Source organism: Choristoneura fumiferana, chromosome 18, assembly GCF_025370935.1.
Source record: "Choristoneura fumiferana chromosome 18, NRCan_CFum_1, whole genome shotgun sequence".
NCBI classification, from domain to species: Eukaryota; Metazoa; Arthropoda; class Insecta; order Lepidoptera; family Tortricidae; genus Choristoneura; species Choristoneura fumiferana.
This window is the reverse complement of record NC_133489.1, coordinates 11,687,991-11,708,009: the sequence shown is the minus strand read 5'-3', so window position 1 is coordinate 11,708,009 and position 20,019 is coordinate 11,687,991. Positions and strand designations below refer to the sequence as shown.

The 20,019-nt window shown below is 38.8% G+C and overlaps 1 protein-coding gene across 1 annotated transcript in view; it reads left to right on the top strand.

Annotated features, from left to right (window-relative positions):
- The window catches only part of LOC141438012 (lachesin-like), a 101,275-nt gene that overhangs the window by 78,829 nt on the left and 2,427 nt on the right, over positions 1 to 20,019 (top strand). The window contains exons 2-7 of the mRNA XM_074101633.1: positions 2,046 to 2,149; positions 14,820 to 15,027; positions 16,816 to 16,974; positions 17,067 to 17,195; positions 17,475 to 17,768; positions 17,839 to 17,934. Of these exons, the coding sequence (XP_073957734.1) occupies positions 2,046 to 2,149; positions 14,820 to 15,027; positions 16,816 to 16,974; positions 17,067 to 17,195; positions 17,475 to 17,768; positions 17,839 to 17,934 (990 nt within the window). The remainder of the gene's footprint in view (positions 1 to 2,045; positions 2,150 to 14,819; positions 15,028 to 16,815; positions 16,975 to 17,066; positions 17,196 to 17,474; positions 17,769 to 17,838; positions 17,935 to 20,019) is intronic.

Genomic DNA, 20,019 nt, shown 5'->3' with positions numbered 1-20,019 from the left:
TGTACTTGACTCCGTATTGAACTGTATTACAACAATTTATCTCGTATATTTATCGGCTGGAAAACATCGTCTTACCTCCAATGACAATGGGATTACCCCTTCCCCGTAGCCGCTGTCTGCGGTTTCTTAATTAACCCCTAAATACCCGCGCACGCCGCACGCTCGTCGCGTCTTGCGGCGTGCGAGATTATTGCCAAGGCTACCCTTGTTAATTCCAATATGCGGCGTTATTGACGAGATGAGCGGTGTTCATAATGACTGTGCTGCAGGTGACATACCTACGTTGACGAACGCTTATACATTGTTGAATCCGCTACTTATCACGACCTTAGACATTATTACCCTCGGAGAATAAATAGTATCTTTATTATTAAAGTGTACCCTATCAATATTCATTAGTTTTTATTAAAATACTCTATTGTATTCAAAATATCAGTTGAGAAAACGCATACGTTGCGAATAGGGTGCGTTGATGATGTTAATGTGCGATTTACATCGGTTGAGTCAGAAGCAGCGGAGTAGAAAATGGAGCGGCGTGCTTAGAGCTATATGATCAGGTGAGCAAACACAAAACACATAGCTTTCATCTTCAGTCGGGTATCTCTTCGCTAAGCACACGGCACACATGAATACTTAAAACAGATTGACGTGCAGCGTGGAATAAACATTAGAATTCATTAATGTAGGTACGTTTGAACATTGAGACATTTAAAATATTAGGCAAACTATTAGTATTTTCAAAGTAAATCACTTCCTTCAATAAATGTATTGTTGTCTGTTTGAGCCAGGGAATATGTAAACAAGTGAGAAGAGTCAGAGCAAGTTTATTCTGTAAACAAGCCAGTGGCTGCGCGTTGTCGCAGTGGCAACGCGCTCACGCCGCGTCGAGCGCGTGCCGGCGCTCGCCCGACTCGACTAGCTCGGCTCACTGAATGACAAATGTTTACACTCAACCCCTGGACAACTCTTCCTTTACGACACTCTAAACCGTTTGCCTTATCGCACTGTCTCTTTTATCTTTTTCTGTTAGGTCTGACACCCTTTTGTGTCTATAAAATGACAATAAACACCCTTAGGTTCTTCACGATTGAACCAAGTTTATCCGTCGGCGTAACCACAGTAACTATCTTATTGAACCTTCATTGCCCCTTTCGGTTGGTTCGTAAAAGTTAGAAGAAAACAAAGAGCGCCAATTTGGCACGTAGAAGACAAACGCATTTAAAATGGGCAGAGCAGAGCAGCAACCATCTATCTTGGAGCTTGATAAACGACGACATTATTCCTTATCGCCCACTCAATTTGTTTAAAAGCGTTCTGCTTTGATAATTTTGGAATTACAAATCGTATCCTTTGACACAAAAATATCCTCATAACTCGACACGGCTGCCAGTTTCTTGATAGACGGCACAGACAAAGAGATTTATAATTGTACTAATGTGATTTCTTAATAGCGCCATTTGTATAAGTATCTAATGACACGGCTTAAATGTTGCAATGTTGTAACATAAGCTTTTTAAGCTTTTTAGCGATAAGACTGCCTATTGTCTATCTGATTTTTTTATTTTTGTAATGTCACTATACTGCTTTTGGTGATCAATAAAGAATATTTATATTGTATTGTATTGTATAAGACTAGTATTTTTTTATAGCGTATCAGAATTAATTGGTATTTGCTAAATAAAGTATGGAGTTAGAGCTGAAACACGTTACTTGCTTTTTTGTTTCCTAAATTGAAATAACTCTTTAAAAGAAGTCGGAACTACGTTTTTAGTTTTTATACTGTAACTATTTCTTTAATTATTATCATGAGTAGAAAAACATGACGGCATTGAAATGGCGAACAAAAATGTAACTCGTAGTGTGTTTTTCAATAACTTACAATCTTAAAAAACCAAAAACTTACGTTTCCGTGTTTAAGAAAGCTTCCATGTTTTACGCAACCTTTATAATTTTCCATTTTAAAATCAATGATTCCATAATAAATATCAGAACGAACGAAACAATACCGTCCACACAGCTAACGTTAACATTAGGTTTTGTTCCAGTGGTGGAGGAGCCGGAGTTTACGGATGTGATCCAGAACGTGACGGTACCGGCCGGGCGCAGCGTGCGGCTCGCTTGCTCCGTCAAAAACCTTGGCTCTTTCAAGGTAAGAAGAACTACAGTAGCGCGTAATGGTTTTCCATCGTGTTTTATCGGAAAAGTTCGTAAGTAGTTATTGTACTATCTCAATTAGCTTAAGTACGCATCGTACACCCGTACATTTTTCATTTTGACATATGATACTAAGGGGCTGTTTAATTTTAATTGACGGATAAATGTGATGCCGTCTCCGTCTATTCGAGCAAAACAAACAGAGACGGCATCACATTTATCCGTCAAATAAATTCAATCAATGGATGGTTAAACAGGGGGTTAACATTAAAATTGCATATGAAAATGTCACTCATTTAATTTAGCAATGATTGATTGACACTTCAGTAGCTATCGTATTCCAACTTTTCCCGATGGAAGCCATTAAGTATACACTAAGTACATCTGTACTCTGCAACTAACTACTGCGACGCGTACGTCATTATACCTGCGCCACACTACGCTCCTCGTACTGCTCCTTCTAGAGAGAAGGCGTAGAGCTCATCGCCCGGCCACGATGTGCAATACATGTAGTAGCCACCCACACATATCTCTCTCATGCAAATCTTCCTTGTTTCTACAGCCGGTTGTGATGGGAAAGACAGAGAAAAAGAGAGAGAGGATATTGGATTTGGATAAGCGGAATGACGACTAACGAAGCCGTACACACTCGTTTGTCTTTTCTCATGTCACTCGTCGACAGTGTGGCGTAGGCATTAGCCAGTAAATGGGAGACGCACTTAGCTTAGTTATCGTTACATAGAGCTTTGTGACAATAAGTTAACGCACCGGCACATTTAGAGAGGTTACAGAAATCATATAAAATATGTTTTATTTATTGCCCTTACAAATATTGGTAATTTATAACGTACCTCGTCAAAAGTATATAGACAAATAGAAAAATTAGAAGAATTACTAAGTATACTATCGTAACAGGTAGCATTTCTTTTAATCTTAGAAAAAAATGTACAAGATGTTGACTCTGAAAGCAACATCACTTAACGGCAGGCACCTCTATTCCGCGAGACGACAATATGCGTAGAGCGCCGAAAGGAAACATAAAATAAGAAGCATTTTATCATTTGATTTAGAACGCGCCGTCGTAATAAAGTGTCCATATAAATGGAGGAAGATATGATTTACAACCTTAACGCGGAGTTTGCACCTCGCTTTCGCTACCAACATGATTTAAAAACAAAGAAATTTGCGATCCAAAACCAACCTTAAACTATACTGAAAAGAATCCACTTGCCTTTTAAAATGAAACCCTTTTCATACATTGACGCGTTTTTCCCGAACTTTAAAATGATTGCAATTTCAAAAATGGCAATAGTGCCTAGTATTTACAGCAGATAGTGACCAGACGCAAATAAATTTTCTTGCAAATGACTAAGTATCTAAGTTAGATTAGTTAGAGTATATCTTTCGATACTTGAGTACAGGTATCACCATTTAGCGGGATTCCTCTATCTATCTCTATCTGGGGTAGGTTTGTATGTACACGTACCACACATAGGCTGTTTGGCAGGGCACTCGAGTTAACTTCGTAAAGTCTAACCGCGGAAGTTATGAATCAGTTCAGGCAGATGTATTAAACTATGATGTCATATTTACCAACAAAATGAAAACCTTCAGGTAGCCAAGTCACTAGCTAATCTATAGTGCCATCAGGCAAAATCTAACCTGAGTGCCATGGTTATTGATCATTTGTTTTTTTACGCTAAGCAATTTCCAGTCCGTACCATTTCCGATTGCCGATAAAAGTGAGCGGGTATACAGTACTTACTATACAATGACTCTTTATTATACACTACATTGTAAGCAATTCATAAAATAGACACATTTTTTTTATGTCGCCTCTAATATGTCCCACTGCTTGGCGAAGGCCTCCCCATTTTTTCTTTCTTCCCTATCATGAGAAGAAAGAAAAAAAGCACATAAAGAAAAAAACCATACAAGTTAAGCAACAGGCAGCCTGAACGCTTCAGAGCGATCTCTTCAAGTGCCAGCCTTAATTTAACAGAAATATTTACATGGATCAATCAACTTTTTTACCGAAACTAATCTGTCCGCGACATTTTTCAAACAATTGCAGATTTTTGTAAGTAAACATGTTTTTTCTGTAATTTAATAGATGGTGTACACGAATACATGCCATCCTACGTAAGTTCAACCTATTAAACCGTGAAATATCTTGTTGGAAGTATGATTTTTTGGTAACGCGGGAGATGCCCAAAGTGTCGGTAAAAAAGTTGATTGGCCCACATGACTAGATAACTCCTGTATATTTACAAAAGCACCGATACCTACCTCACAAAAATATTTATTTTTATGCATATTTATTTTAGTTTTTTAAGAGATGAAAATTTTGTCTCTCCCTTATCAGTTATAGTTTTGAAGTCGGTTTAATTATTTTTATTTAATGTTTTTAATCAGTTGTCGCCGTAGCGAAGCCGTGGTGGCCTAGTGGTTTGCCCTATCGCCTCTCAAGCAGAGGGTCGTGGGTTCGAACCTCGGTTCGCACCTCTGAGTTTTTCGAAATTCATGTGCGGAATTACATTTGAAATTTACCACGAGCTTTGCGGTGAAGGTAAACATCGTGAGGAAACCTGCACAAACCTGCGAAGCGATTCAATGGTGCGTGCGAAGTTCTCAATCCGCACTGGGCCCGCGTGGGAACTATGGCCCAAGCCCTCTTGTTCTGAGAGGAGGCCTGTGCCCAGCGGTGGGACGTATATAGGCTGGGATGATGATGATGATGAATCAGTTGTCGCCAAATGCCAACAATTTATTTTTGCTCGTCAGAGTAGTTCGTTGATATAGAACAGTCTATAAGCATCAGTCATGTTTGCTTACGAACGATAGTGTACCTATACCTTTATTGCATAGGGGGGACTCCGGTCCATTTGAGACGGGCTAGGACTCCCAGCACCCCACTCGAGACACAGATTAGTATTAGCTTATCGCCTAACATGTTTAGTTTACTCGGCTGTCGTCAACTATGATTGAGAAACTCATTAGTTTACTAAACTATTTCACGATCATGAAAGCGCTTAGGGCTTAACTTGAAAGTATCGTTGATCAACGTCAGCTCCGGCACTCTACACGTTTTATCTTGTTATTGTTTCACCGGTGCTACGCCGTAGCAAGCTCTACGCTTTAATATAGACAGCAAGTACGCTCTCAGCTCAATTGTTTTTCTACGAAGTAATTTTACTCAAACACCTTATCTACTGCATACTAGTTTGTATTTAGAATAATAATAATAATGGATCTAAGTTCTCGGTCTGTAAATTATGGTTGCAACTAAGTAAATATACGTTCGTATAAGGAATAGAAAACATCCGCATGGTCTGCATCGATTTCTCTTTAAGAGACTTTTATTTTTTATTGCATTTACTTACGCTTGTAGCGCTCGACGGTTCGGGTCGGGGCGCTGCGGTCGCAATAAAAGCGCAGATAGTGTTCTCTTACTTCTGAAATAAAGGCTTAACGGAGGGAGCCGTCACCGTTGCCCTGTATTGACAACAAGAAGCGGATTTTCTCGAAAGCCTCGCCTGTGCCATTAGTTTCCCGCATCGGTTAAAAAGATTTGCCTCTTCGTCCGTCTTTATATAAAATTATTGACTTGTGAAAATATTGCGATGAAAAACAAAATGCCCTCCGCTCCGCAGAATTTATGGCAGTATTTTTATCGTCGTGGATTTTGCGAAATAGTGTTTCTAGTGATGGTTGTCGCAAAAAGTATGCTTAACTTTTTATGTGCCATGACTTGAATATAAATTTAGTAGGTACTAACAGTACAAAATATTGTCACCTACTGTTATCGATAGCTCTTACTTAATTCCGGAAAACGGTGATTGCAGCGCAAATATTGCTGCAATTACACCGCAATACATTTGTACCGAATTTGGTATTTTATACGTATGCCGGGAAGAATGCGCACGTAGTCGGTTCATCGGCATGAAATGTCAGATAGTCGGCAGTATCACGTATGTGGGTTTGCAATAACATGCCACAACGAGTAGCAGCGATGTTATGCCCGCGCCGCATGCCGGCTGAGCTGCCTGAACCCACCGCCGGGTTACCGAGGGCCCTTATTGCAACGAACGCCAATTCGGAATGATCACAATTGCATACGAAATTCAAATGGGAATACTTAATTGAGAATTTCACAAACATAAACTTTGATATTCATTAGATTAGAGACTAAACATTTGTATTATGTTATATACTTACTATTTAGAGCGATTGTACGCAAGTACTTGCATTAATACTTATTGAAGTTGCCAAAGCATTTCCGTGCGACACTACTCACGTCGACCTCGAAATAACTTATTGGCCAAAGATTCCGCGAAAAGTTGGAGAGCCCTCGGCTCGAATCCGTTCCCGAAGAGATCTCTAAGTGGGCTTTTAGTGGAAGTAAGCTAAGCCGTCTCCTGCAAGATGTTCGCTCATTTCTATCTGCGACGTTGCATTTAGCCGTAGTTGATGTTGCCATTAGGTGTTCATTATTCTATTGAAAGGGCTTAAAATCTTTAACGATACAAAGTTTCTGAAAAATACTGGTTAAAATCTATAAAATTGTAGATACGAAAAATATGTACATGCATGCATATGCGACTGGAAGCGACGCACAAGCGTTACAATATTCGCAATATCTGCCGACGGCGCTCGGTCCAAAAAGTCAATTTCCAAAAATAATCTGCGGGCACGGCAGTGCCCCCGCCAAGTCGACCGCGAAGCAAACACTGCCATACCATCCTTTACTGGAACCATTTCGCCGCATTTTCAGGCCCCTATTTGAGAACCTCTGGATAAGACCAGAACGCAGAAATTTTCGTCATCCAATAAGCTATAATCGCATACTTAAAATACCAAAACATACTTAAAATCCAAAATTTCAAGTCTGTAGGTCATTTAGTTCCGAAGTTAAGCGAAAGCAAAGTTTCGCATTTATGACACTCACTCACTCATTCACTCATGATCATCAAAATAGAACTAGTACTTCCCATAAACTCAGAGAGCTGAAATTTGGTACAGAGTTAGGTTTTAATGGCCAAATAAAGGGAAAACTATAAAAACTAGGATAATCGAAGATCTGGAGTACATGGTGACCCTGATTAGAAAACACAAGAGTTCAACCAAACTATTAGAGATCGACATACCGCCTTTACAAATTTTCTACAAAAAGAAGTGAAATCCCACCAAAAACATTCTGTAAAAAACTAGCCAAGTCTCGATGGAGCTGCTTGTTTATCTCTAAAAAGTAATGAAATCTAGACAAAGTCGTGCCAAGTCTAAGGTTCCTTACTGCGATTTCTTTATTATTATAGTTAATGTTGTGTGACTTGGCCGTTGACTTGTACCCACTAACGTATAAAGAATGTTCAGTCTAGTCTTATCCAGAGTCCCATCAAAAACATTCTGTAAAAAACTAGCCAAGTCTCGATGGAGCTGCTTGTTTATCTCTAAAAAAAAATAATGAAATCTAGACAAAATCGTGCCAAGTCAAAGGTTACTTACTGCGATTTCTTTAAATTGTCCGCGTATTGAGTCTCAACATTTACTGGATAAGACTTAAGACTCAACATTCTTTATACGTGAGTAGGTATGAGTAGGTACAAGTCAACGTCCAAGTCACACAACATTAACTATAATAATAAAGAAATCGCAGTAAGGAACCTTAGACTTGGCACGACTTTGTCTAGATTTCATTACTTTTTAGAGATAAACAAGCAGCTCCATCGAGACTTGGCTAGTTTTTTACAGAATGTTTTTGGTGGTTAATTATTCGTTAATTGTTTTAGTCATCTCATAAGCGATAAACTGACATACAAACACCCTATTAAGAGTGTTTGACTGTGAAGGTTCCATATCGGCTAGCATAATTGTTGAAAGTCATAATGTAATTGTGTGACATAATTATTTTTCTTTGAATCCATTGATTGTTCAAAATTGTTATATAATAAATCTAACCTAAACTAAAGAGTATTATATCCTTATTCTATTTTCAATAAGATGTATCCACAACGAAGTCACGGGGGCGTCTCTAAAAAGTGCCGTTAGTCGCTTCGATAAAAGGATTATTATAATTAATGTTTCTTGTTCTGAGAGGAGGCCTGTGCCCAGCAGTGGGACGTATATAGGCTGGGATGGATGGAATGGAATGTTTCTAACGTAAGACACGTTCACTCGTAACTTCTATTGTGTTATTGTGGATAGACCTCGAATACAACAGAAATAAGAAATGTAAATTGTTTTGTAACATAACTATTATTAAAATAATAACAAAACATGGAAATTAATTAAAAAGAATCGTGGGGCAAGGTACCACCGCTCGACGGACTTGTATATAAGATGAAGGCGAAACCTCTTACACTCCGTGAGCTCTTAAAAAAACCTTCGGATTTTAGAAGCATTCTTCGGGTATTGACGATGACACGGTACGTGATCGTGATATGCGGTTCTGTTCTGTTATAAACTTGCAAAACTTTTCGAAGTTACCGAATTTTTTTTGTAAAGAATAACCACCAGTACAAAATAAACCTTACTGTAATAATATTACGCTTCCTTATCTTGTTCTAATTTTAATACAATATGACTTTTTGTCATGATACCAATAAAACAAAATCAGCATTTTAGAATACTTCCATCGTTAATATAAATAGAGAACACCCCGCCTAAATTCACTACTTTTATTTGGAATTATATAGAGCTGTTGTTATACTGTATCTACTTCTCTTGGGTATATCAAATGAATTTTTTTGGTCTGCTTTCGTTTAATATTTTTTAACGTACTTTTCGAAATCCCCGTTGCTTCTATAACTCGGTTTTGAACCTTAATATTTACGATCAACACTTTTCTTGAAACTTTCAGCTTCTTTACAAAATATTTATAGGTATACATTATAAACAATTTCCCATGATTGGCTATTTACAGAAATACTCTGTTTAAATTGACTCCCCATGGAAATCAATTTCTGAATTATTATTTAGTTTGTTATTAAAAACTAAATAAATATGTAAGTGGTGGTTTTAACTGTTCTATATAAATGAATGAAAACACAACGAGTGCACTCTCCGCGTGATGGATTGCTACTAAGTTAAAAAGACAATTATCATTTTCTCAACACGAATCCGATTTCCCCCGAAACCCGAAGGTTTTTCTAAGAGCTCACGGATGGTAAGTAGTTTGGCGACCGTTTATATCTCCAAGCTTTGATGTATTTTTCTGAACAAGCTTTCATTTTTTATGTCATACGACTAAATAAAACATTAATGACATTTATTTCCCTTTTTAATATTTGCGTTTTATTAGAATGTTTTTGCGTTAAGGAGGTAAGTATATTATGAATAATCAGTCATGATGACTGTATATTGGATTGGATAGACTATAATAAAATTCAGCATTGCGAAAAATCATTTTAATGTTTAACTAGAGTTTACCCGCGGCTTCGCACGCGTAAACTATTCGATCTGGTACAATTGAAATTCCGAGATATTATAAAATTCCTTTGGGAATTCCCAAAATGTATATCGTGGTCTTCATTGAGGTTGTATTAAGAACAACTGTCCTAAATATCAAGAATCTAAGCCCAGCGGTTGAAATTTCAAGATTTTATCCCTATCCCGTGTGAATACCGCGATAAAAAGTTGCCTATGTGTTATTCCAGACGTGCAGGTACGTACCTAAATCTAAATACGTACCAAATTTCATGACTCTAAGCCCAGTGGTTGTTATTTCGAGATTTTATCCCTATCCCGTGGGAATATCGGAATAAAAAGTAACTTATGTGTTATTCCAGATGTCCAGCTATCTACATACCAAACATCCAAATCCGTCCAACCGTTTTAGCGTGAAGGAGTAACAAACATACACAAAATTTCGCATAATATTCCGAAAAACTCAAGAGGTGTGAGCCTGGGCTCGTACCCATACCACCCTCTGCTTGAGAGACCACAGGCCAAACCATTAGGCTAATACCACTGCTTTTGTTGTAGCTACGTATGTAGGTAAGTTAATATAGCAAATAAATCTATTGTACTCGTATAAACTGACATTATTAATCCGGTTATATAAGGAGACTCACTACGAACATTGCAATCATCAAATAAATAATTTATTATTAATGATATTTCAATGACTTAAAACTGTAAACAAGGTTTTATTCACTGAGATTCACGGTTGACCTTGTATCAGTCAGTATGGCTGAGCGCTGCGGGCTCTCTGCTCTCTATCTCAAAAACGGTGGGACGTACGAAAATTTGTTCCAAATGTTATGCTCTACAATTTTGTAATAAGTGTTAACATCACTGGAGCTATAGAAACGGAGATAATCGCGAAAAACTGACTTTCTTGACATTTGACCTTGAATAACTTACGACGCGGACACGAGATTAAATGTAACTTTTGAGACAACATTTAGGACACCTTAATGAAGCTGTATACGAGTTTCCAGCTTATTATCTCTCATTCCTAGATTGACCCCTTCTCATTCCTTAAATGACTGAATTATATGTCGCAGAAGTGTCGACCGACGACGCACACGACAAGGAAATTCATATCATAATATAAAATGTGTTTTCCCTCCGCACACCTTATCTTGATAAACCCTCATAGTATAAAGTATGAATATAATAAGACGAACCACTCCTAAACGTTCCATAATTAAATCTGTCGTAACACGTCCACGAATCATCTCCTGCGGCGACGACCGACGAGTCCGTCGTTAAAGAGGTTCGGTGCGGAGCGCGGCAGAATGGGCAAAGTTCGCGGCGAGTCCATTATAAATCAAACGACGCCTTCCAGGCATATCCTGAGGGACCCCGCCGCCCGGGCGCTACCGACGACCAAACTTCAACTTCGCCTTCTAAATGCCTCAACAATTAAGATAAAAAGAAAGAACGGCCTAAATTAAAGGTGGTTAAAAGATAACGAGTTAATAGCCGCCTCTGTCAAAGTTTAGCATAGAACCGTCGGTGCGCGTCAATCTCGTGGCCCAGTTAAGCTACGACACGGTAAGATGTTTAACTTTCAAAACTTTAAACATTTTGTGGTCCGTACGTGATCTTTTAGATGGTTACTTCAGTCAATAGTTTGAAATTGCTAGTAGCAATTTGCTACAAAGTCACTTGTAGTGGTATGGAATTTCACTCCCAAGCAGAAAAATTGAAATACGTAGGTATGTACTGCAGCCTACAGCTTATATGTATTTGTAGAATTTGTAAATACGACGTCTAACTTATACGTATACGTAGTTGGACACCCGAGACGATGATACTTTCTTCCGAGGTGACGTCGAGACTAACTCACTTAGGATCTCCAACGAACAAGATTAGTCGCCGCTGCGGCTATTAAATATCAGATTTGCCTCAGCCTGCCTCGTTATCCACTTTGCTTTTGCGATTTACATTTTTAACGGGCTTAAAAATGACTGACTTCTACTTTCATGCTGGCGGAATTAAAGTGACGTTGAAACTGAGACAAGAACTAGGTATCTTCCCAATTTAAAAGCGATGTATCTATCATTCATTACCCGTAGGCAATAAACCATTGAAAGTGATACCTCAAACTGTAAACTATTATCTTATTTTGTTTCTCATCTGAAATTCATTTTCCAAATCGCTTCTCAGAAAACTTAGACAGTTAAACACAGCTCTCCTAAACTAAACGTAATAAAACCAGTTTCGTTGTTTAATTTCGCACTTCTCGTAAGTAAGTAATTTTATAATCCAAATTCCTGGAAAGTTGGGTTATTACAAAACATTTCGCACCGACCCGCCATGCGCAAAACTTTCCAAAGTTCAACACTCAACGCTTATCTCTCAACCGCTTATAAAATTTTGATTCCTCTTTAATATTATCTTAATTGTTGAAACAATCACGGGAAACTTTCTGAAATATTCCTTTGCGCTGTAATGCAATTATACGTACAACTACCTATGTATGTTGCCTTAATGGAAAAATAAAACATTTGCTTTTTAGTAAAACAATCCGGATTGCTTCTATATAGGTACAGGTAGTACCTAAATGACATTCGCACCTCAATCATCACGCAACGCCTCATGAGTACTTACATAACTACTGTTATCTGACCATGGAACATGGTATTAATTATAAATTGTCAATATTGATATAGCGATATCAGGAAAGTTGTCGATCCAGGTGGGGACAACAGGGCGCGGGGGCGTAATTGAATCAGTGCCGCAGACGGACAAGCCGACATACCGCGGCGATTAGATTACGCCGGCCACAATTACGCAGATCTGATTTACATCCGGGCGGAGCGGCCCGCGACGCCGGTGTCAATGCTTTCTACGTCTTGGGTCTTGTCTAATGACCAGACTTTGCGAAATATTCAGGTGCGGAATATGAAACCTTACATTTTCAGCGACAATTTTTTTTGAGGAATTGCATTTTGCATGAAAACATATACTTACTACACACTGCAGACGTAACTGCATTGCACGATGTGGTTGCAGTATTACAATGTAAAAGGCTGTAATCCCTACATTTTTATACAAAAGAGATAGATGCAATTTAAAGTTTAACGTAATATGACGTGTATTTCATGTAAATTATTTCATAATTTAAGCATTCTTTAATATCTTGGGAGGCTCAGGTTACGCCGGCGAGTCAGGCCGCCGTCATTAGAGGGGTTACCGTCCCATTGCATAATAAAATGGGCAAAGTTTCCTCAAGTCCATTATAAATTAGACAGCGGCTGAGAGCCGCATCACTTAAGATAGGTAAGATGTGACCCGGCACGAGTTTCAGCTCCCAAACTTCCCCCTATATTGCCTTCGCAATCTTGATAAAAAGAACTAACCTACCCATGAATCAAACTTAGAGCTGGATTAAGAGATAAAGGATGCGCGTCGAACTTCTGAAACTTAAGGCATTTTCTTCTGAAACCAACTTAATTTTTGCCTTAATAGCTTATTAAGATGGACTTTGTACTTCAAAGATACGAAAAGTTTTCATAATAACCAATAGCGGGTCTCGATCACAGAGCACGATATCTTTAGTGTTACGGGATGAATTTCACCTGAATAATTAAGTTTGAATCATTCCAGAGCGTAGATTAAAGTAGCAGGATTGTTGGAAGCATAACAATCTCTGTAAAATGCATTTTAAGCGCTTAATGCTGCGGAAATTGGTGTGAAGCGGGGACGCGATGGCAGCTCCGTGCAATTACACAGATGTCGCGCTCGCGCTCGCCCTCCAACACTCGTAAACGTTCAAGTTCAGAAGTTCCTTTATTGTTTTTATTTAAATATCAGTGAAGGCATTATGTTTATCTTTAGTTATCACACTTACAAACTGCTGAACCCAAGCGTTAAAATCACCTTTCAACATTTAATTCAATTTAATTGCGTGTTCGAACACGAAGAAAAAATATTTAGAAGTCGAAATCTTATTTTTACATCGGGACCGTTTTTTTTTCTCGTTTTTAATAAGACCTGTAGTCAAGAATGGGGGACATTTTCTTTAATTTCCGTTACGTCACTCGTCAAATTGGTGAACGATTGGAAATTATTGAAGGCACCGCATTCCCTCCACCGCGCGCCGCGTCCCCTCCTGCTTGAAGGGTATCGCCACATTTTTAATATCATGTGACGTGTCATGTTCACGATGAAGTGACGACGATTCAAGAACGTCCTTTTATTAACACTTTATCGTATTTACAACATCACATAACATTGTGTGTCATCGGGTTCTTCATAATCGACACGTAAATAAATCCTGGTGGATAGCTAAAAAAGAAGTAGGTAGTGAAATCTGTTTTTTTCTTCTTTTTGTTTTCAAAGGTTGCCTGCAAGAGATAGCTCTGTAGCGAAAAGAACTCCTCTGGCTTACCTAACCATGTTGAGAAGTGGTCCTTGACTGTTGGCCTTTTAGAGGCTCAGAGTCACGCAACGAGCTATGGAGAGAGCTATGCTTGGAGTTTCTTTGCGCGATAGAATCCGGAATACGGAAATTCGTCGAAGAACTAAAGTCACCGATATAGCTGGAAAAATATGCAAGTTGAAGGGACAATGGGCGGGCCACATCGCTCGAAGAACAGATAACCGTTGGGGGAGAAAAGTCCTCTAGTGGCGACCACGAACCGGGAGACGAAGCGTGGCAGGCCTCCCGCCAGATGGACTGACGATATCGTGAAAGTTGCGAACCGGTGCGGATGCAAGTAGCGAGTTTTTATTTAATTTGAAATTATTGTATATTTCGTTTATTTGCGACAAAACTGTGCTATCTTTAGTTGCAATTTTACAGATGTCACAGTTTTATCGCAAAGGTGCGATTTGTGAAAGTCGAATTACACTCTGTTCTATTGATCGGATTGACTTGATATAAGTGTGAATAAGCAAATATCCCTAACAAATTTTAACGAATTTCTCGCAGACGTAGTCGTGGGCACCAGCTAGCAATTACCATAATATTTACAATACAGTAACAGTTTAGTAATGTACATTAAGAAAATTTCATCATCATCATCATCTCAGCCGTAGGACGTCCACTGTTCGGCATGCCTCCCCCATAGACTTCAGTTGCTTCGGTTAGAAGCGGCTTGCATCCACCGTAAACCCGCGCGCGCCTTCAACCAGGTCATCCGTCCATCTCGTTGTTGGAGGTCTTTCGCTGCGCTTGCCGAAAAGAAAATTAACACAAAGACAATTTACAGGTAGCATGGATGCACTTCGAGCAGTCTGCGATCCTAACGGTGCATAACCACGTGATCACGCGCAACCCGCGAGTGAGCGTGACGCACGACAAGCACCGCACCTGGTTCCTGCATATCTCGGACGTGCGCGAAGAGGACCGCGGCAGATACATGTGCCAGATCAACACTGTCACGGCCAAGACGCAGTTCGGATACTTGCATGTCGTCGGTAAGGCACTCAAATGACGTTCAAGAATAACCGAGAGTATCAAAAAAAATTGCATACTTAAATAAATTGAACCGACTACAAAAAACACAAAAAACCATGAAAATATTTTTTTACTAGTCTGAAGTCGGTGCCATAGCACGAACCAGCGAATACATTTTTTATATTTTTTTCACGCTTTTTAGTGTAAATAATCTAAGATACAATAAATTGAAAATACAAACTGAAATATAGATGCACAGAAAAACCAGAAAAATAAGACCATCACTGGGAATCGAACCCAGGTCCTCGGTAATCCGTACCGCGTGCTATACCCCTACACCACTGATGGTCAAAACCATCACCTGGGACCTGGGTTCGATTCTCAGTGATGGTCTTATTTTTCTGGTTTTTTTTGTGCATCTATATTTCAGTTTGTATCTTCAATTTATATTTTACGGGATGACCGTAAAAGTAAAAATTTGGAATTGAAATAAAAAATACAAAAAGATTCCAAAAAACCAATCTTAAGATACAATAGTTTGATGTCAACTGCTTGTCACCTTTTACGAAAGATTGCTTTTACGAGGCAGAGACGTTGATTATTTAGGAGTCCTGGTGCTTCACTACCCGACTGACTACTGAACTGACTACTTTTTAGAATCTCCGTTACCTAATTGAAGACATTTCTAAACGAACGAAAAAAAAATTTTTCAAATCGGTTCATAAATGAAGGAGTTTTGATATAAAAAAAAATACAACCGAATAGATAACTTCCTCTTTTTTTTTGAAATCGGTTAAAAATAAAAAATAATCGACGTCAAACTTACAATACCCCTTATAAGTTTAACGCCAGTGTTTGTCTGTCTGTGATACTATGAACTATGAACTAAAAAAAGCAAAACCGACACCAAAAAAATTTTTTTTTTACTAAATATGGAACTGACTGCAAAAACATTGAAAATAATTTTCTAGGTAGGCCTACACCTACTAGCTTGAAGTCGGTGCCTCAGCACGACCCATCAGGAGTGGTCGAAGCCCAACATATAGTATGTAGGTGAGGTAGAAGACTATTGTTCCACTCCTACGTACGTACCTAGAAAAATATTTTCAAGGTTTTTGTAGTCGGTTCCATTTCTTGTTAAAATTTTGTGTGAAAACGAATTTCCTTGCCGTGGATTTCAGCTGTGTAGGTATCATTTTATGGTATTCCATCTTAGACCTCTAGGTCGGCAACGCATCTGCAATACCCTGGTGTTGCAGTTGTCTATGGGCGGTGGTCTTAACTGATGGTAAGACCACCGCCCATAGACAAGGCCCACTTGCTCGTTTGCCATCCAGTCGAATATCATTAGAATTGATTTCGACGTTTTTGAGATTGAACTTTGAAATGACAATGTCGGGAGTTTTTAAAATTTTCTAAGTTGGTAAGGTTATTTAAAAATAATATTTGCTGTCTTATAAATAAATATTTTTATGTATTTAGTCACAAATGTGGTTTTAAAATATTGTATTTCATATGAGTACGAGCGGTATTACCTACTGGAATTACGAATAACGACTTATTAAAGTCCTCGTCTTTGACCTCGGGCTTCTAATAGACTCTCGGTCGTAATTCCTTATTTACCATACACTGTACTATTAAAGACACAATATTTTAGACTATCGCGGTCATTACTAATTTTATGTTATACCTGCATACCCGCAATTCTCCAGTCGTCTCGTGATCATGGCGCATGCAACTGTGCCAAAATATCGAGCTTCGTTAAAATCAAGAACATGGTTGTGGAATACTTTCCGTATTGTTTACAGTTCCGCCGACCATAGATGACTCGCTAAGCTCGAGCGACGTGATCGTTCGCGAAGGCGCCAACGTCACGCTGACGTGCCGCGCTAATGGCTCCCCCAAGCCGACCATCAAGTGGAAGCGGGACGACAACTCCAAAATCTCCATCACTAAGGGCCATTCTGGTCAGACTTTAAATTAAGCTGTAATTAAAACAGATTGCTCTTGAGGTGTTCTCGTTAAATGACCAGAACCCTTGTCTTTCGCATTTTTTCAGTGTCCGAGTGGGAAGGTGAAGTGTTGGAGATGGCACGTATTTCTCGACTGGACATGGGTGCTTATCTTTGCATCGCTAGTAACGGGGTACCGCCTACTGTATCCAAGAGAGTTAAAGTCAGCGTTGATTGTAAGTTTTTTTTACTGTAAATAATTGATAATAATTAAATTTTTAATTATTTTTTTTCGGTGAAGGAAAACATCGTGAGGAAACCTGCACAAACCTGCGAAGCAAAAAAAAAAAAGCTGCAATTTGCACTGGGCCCGCGTGGGAACTATGGCCCAAGCCCTCTTGTTCTGAGAGGAGGCCTGTGCCCAGCAGTGGGACGTATATAGGCTGGGATGATGATGATGATGAAATTTTTAATTTGTTAACTATACCTTCTTCATATTTGTATTTTTTTTCTAGTTCCTCCAATGTTGTGGATTCCGCACCAACTAGTCGGCGCTCCTCTCTATTACAACGTGACACTGGAATGCTTCACCGAAGCGCACCCCACCTCTCTGAATTACTGGACTCGAGATGACGGGTACATGATTCATGAGAGTTCCAAGTATCATATGGAAAATACTCTTGGCGCGCCAGCATACAAGACACATATGAGGCTGTTAATCAGAAATATCGTAACAGAAGATTACGGAACCTATAAATGCGTAGCCAAGAATCCACGAGGAGAATCTGATGGGACGATACGTCTATACAGTAAGTGATTTGTTCTTCAAGTATGAAGCAATATATTTATTGGTACTTAACTTATTTCCTATTTGTTCAGCTTCGTCTCCGCCAACCACCACGCCTGACCCGCGCGCGCTGACGGTACCGCCGCCCTCGCGGCCGCCGCGCAAAGACACGCCGCATGTAGATAAAGGTAAAAACTACTTATTTTATTTTAAGATAAGATAAGATAAGATATCATTTATTGCCACAACACATAGTACAACGAAGACTTAATTAATATAAAAAAACTAGACTTAAACACTAACATTTGCTGTGGCAAAAGGGATGTACTCAGCGTATGCTGTGAGTTAGGGTTCCATAGGCTGCCCTGACTGACATAGCGCTGATTTTCAGTACACCCCTTTAATACAACCCCGTTGTCAATCGATGGACTTTTAGTTACTATGTAGGCGTCGGATAATAATACCTATAAATAACCAGAAATATGACATAAAATAAGCTTCGCCAGTCTTCAAAATAATAAAGATTAAAGATTGATGTGAAAAACCCATTAACACATTTTAATAACGGCTCCTGTTTAATAGAAGCCCTAAACATGACTAATGAATTTTGTCGGATAAAACTTTGTTTTCAATCGGAGCAGCTCAATGAACAGTGGATATTCATAGTGCTTGCTCAATTAAAATAAAATTCATTCTGTGGTCAAATCAGTTCGTTATTGCTCGATATCGTTCCCCAAAGGTAAACGCATTGAGTCAACATTTTTATTTCGTCGGTTTCGTTTATTAAGAGATAATGGTACCTTTATGAGTTATGCTCGCGGGAGCGTTCAGTTATATTCGTTGTTTGCTGCTGTTTCAGTTATTATTAGTGGTCGTTATATTTGTTTATTGATCGTAAAGTGTTACGGCGATCTGCTTGTCGCCACTGGGTAGTTTGCTAACAGGCTTCAAACGTTATGGCTCTCGTAAAACATAAACAAATCGTTTATAAACAAACGTTTTATGGAGTGGTACAAAATATTATGTTGCGTTCATAATATGTCTATGGGTGGTTAAGCTGTTTATTTGTGAGTTTGAACAGCTACTTACATCCCTATATATTAGTATGATAATTAGACTGTGTGCGTACCTATGTAATTTTTTCAACCTATTTTCCATTCGGTACCTATTTCATGATGTTATTAATTAATACGACTGAATTTACATCGCTGCAACGTTACAGAAACAATTTCGTACACAGAATATCATAATAATATGATTAAAAGAGCACGTTGTATGTCGTGGGGGTGGATTCATAAGTCCGGGCGTTATTACTCGCCCGTTATTGGGAACTTGGGCATTTCCCCGGTCATGTTGCTCGCCGGACTATGGCAACATCTTGCACGACAACCTATTACGACCAAGTGTTCACTTCCGCTCTCGTTAAACCTCACGATACTTTTATCATAAGTTTTGAGTGTCTATTTTGAGACTTGAGCGAGAAATTACGATGATAAAACACACGCTGTAGGACGTAGATTTTTCGGATAAATTTAGGTATGTGTGTTTAAAGGTGTTTCACTTTATTAATGACTGCGTTGAGAATTCAAACTTACAATGTTCGCGTATTTTTGTTACAAATAGGAAAATTAAGATGAAATTAGCATACGTTAATTTCATTATTTAATGTTATCCGTTACTTACCTACCTTCAAAAAAAACTTCACAAATGTTAGACATATATGTACTTACCTAAAATTTTAGTTTTCTATGAACTTACAAGGGTCAAGCACCTGTTACAATACAATACAAAACAATGGATTTTTATTGAACACCACAAGCAATAAAGAGGTAGGTAGCTAGATAAAAAAAATACAAGAAAAGTTAAGCAATATCTAGGTGACCTTATCACATGTTCAAGGGTTATCTAAGTTTTTATGGTAGCATATTTAGAAGGTAACATTAAGGACGTTAAGCACGCTTCAACTTATTTTATACATGCAGACTAGAAGTTCCATTATTACGATCAAACGTGACGGAAAATAAGTATCACATTTTTTTAACTGCACAGATGAACTTGAAAAATCCATTTAACCGTTGCGGCGTGGAGAGGAGACGCGGTGCAAGTTTTGCGGACGGTTGTTTTTGCGCGGCACCGGCGGCGGCGCGTCGACATCCCCGCTGTTTTCTTTTTTGCACCCATTACGAATTTACGGCCCGGCCACTCGACAATATTGCGCAACTTTTCAATAACTGCCCGCCGACCGGCCGCCGCCGAGCTGTCCCTTGCCATAT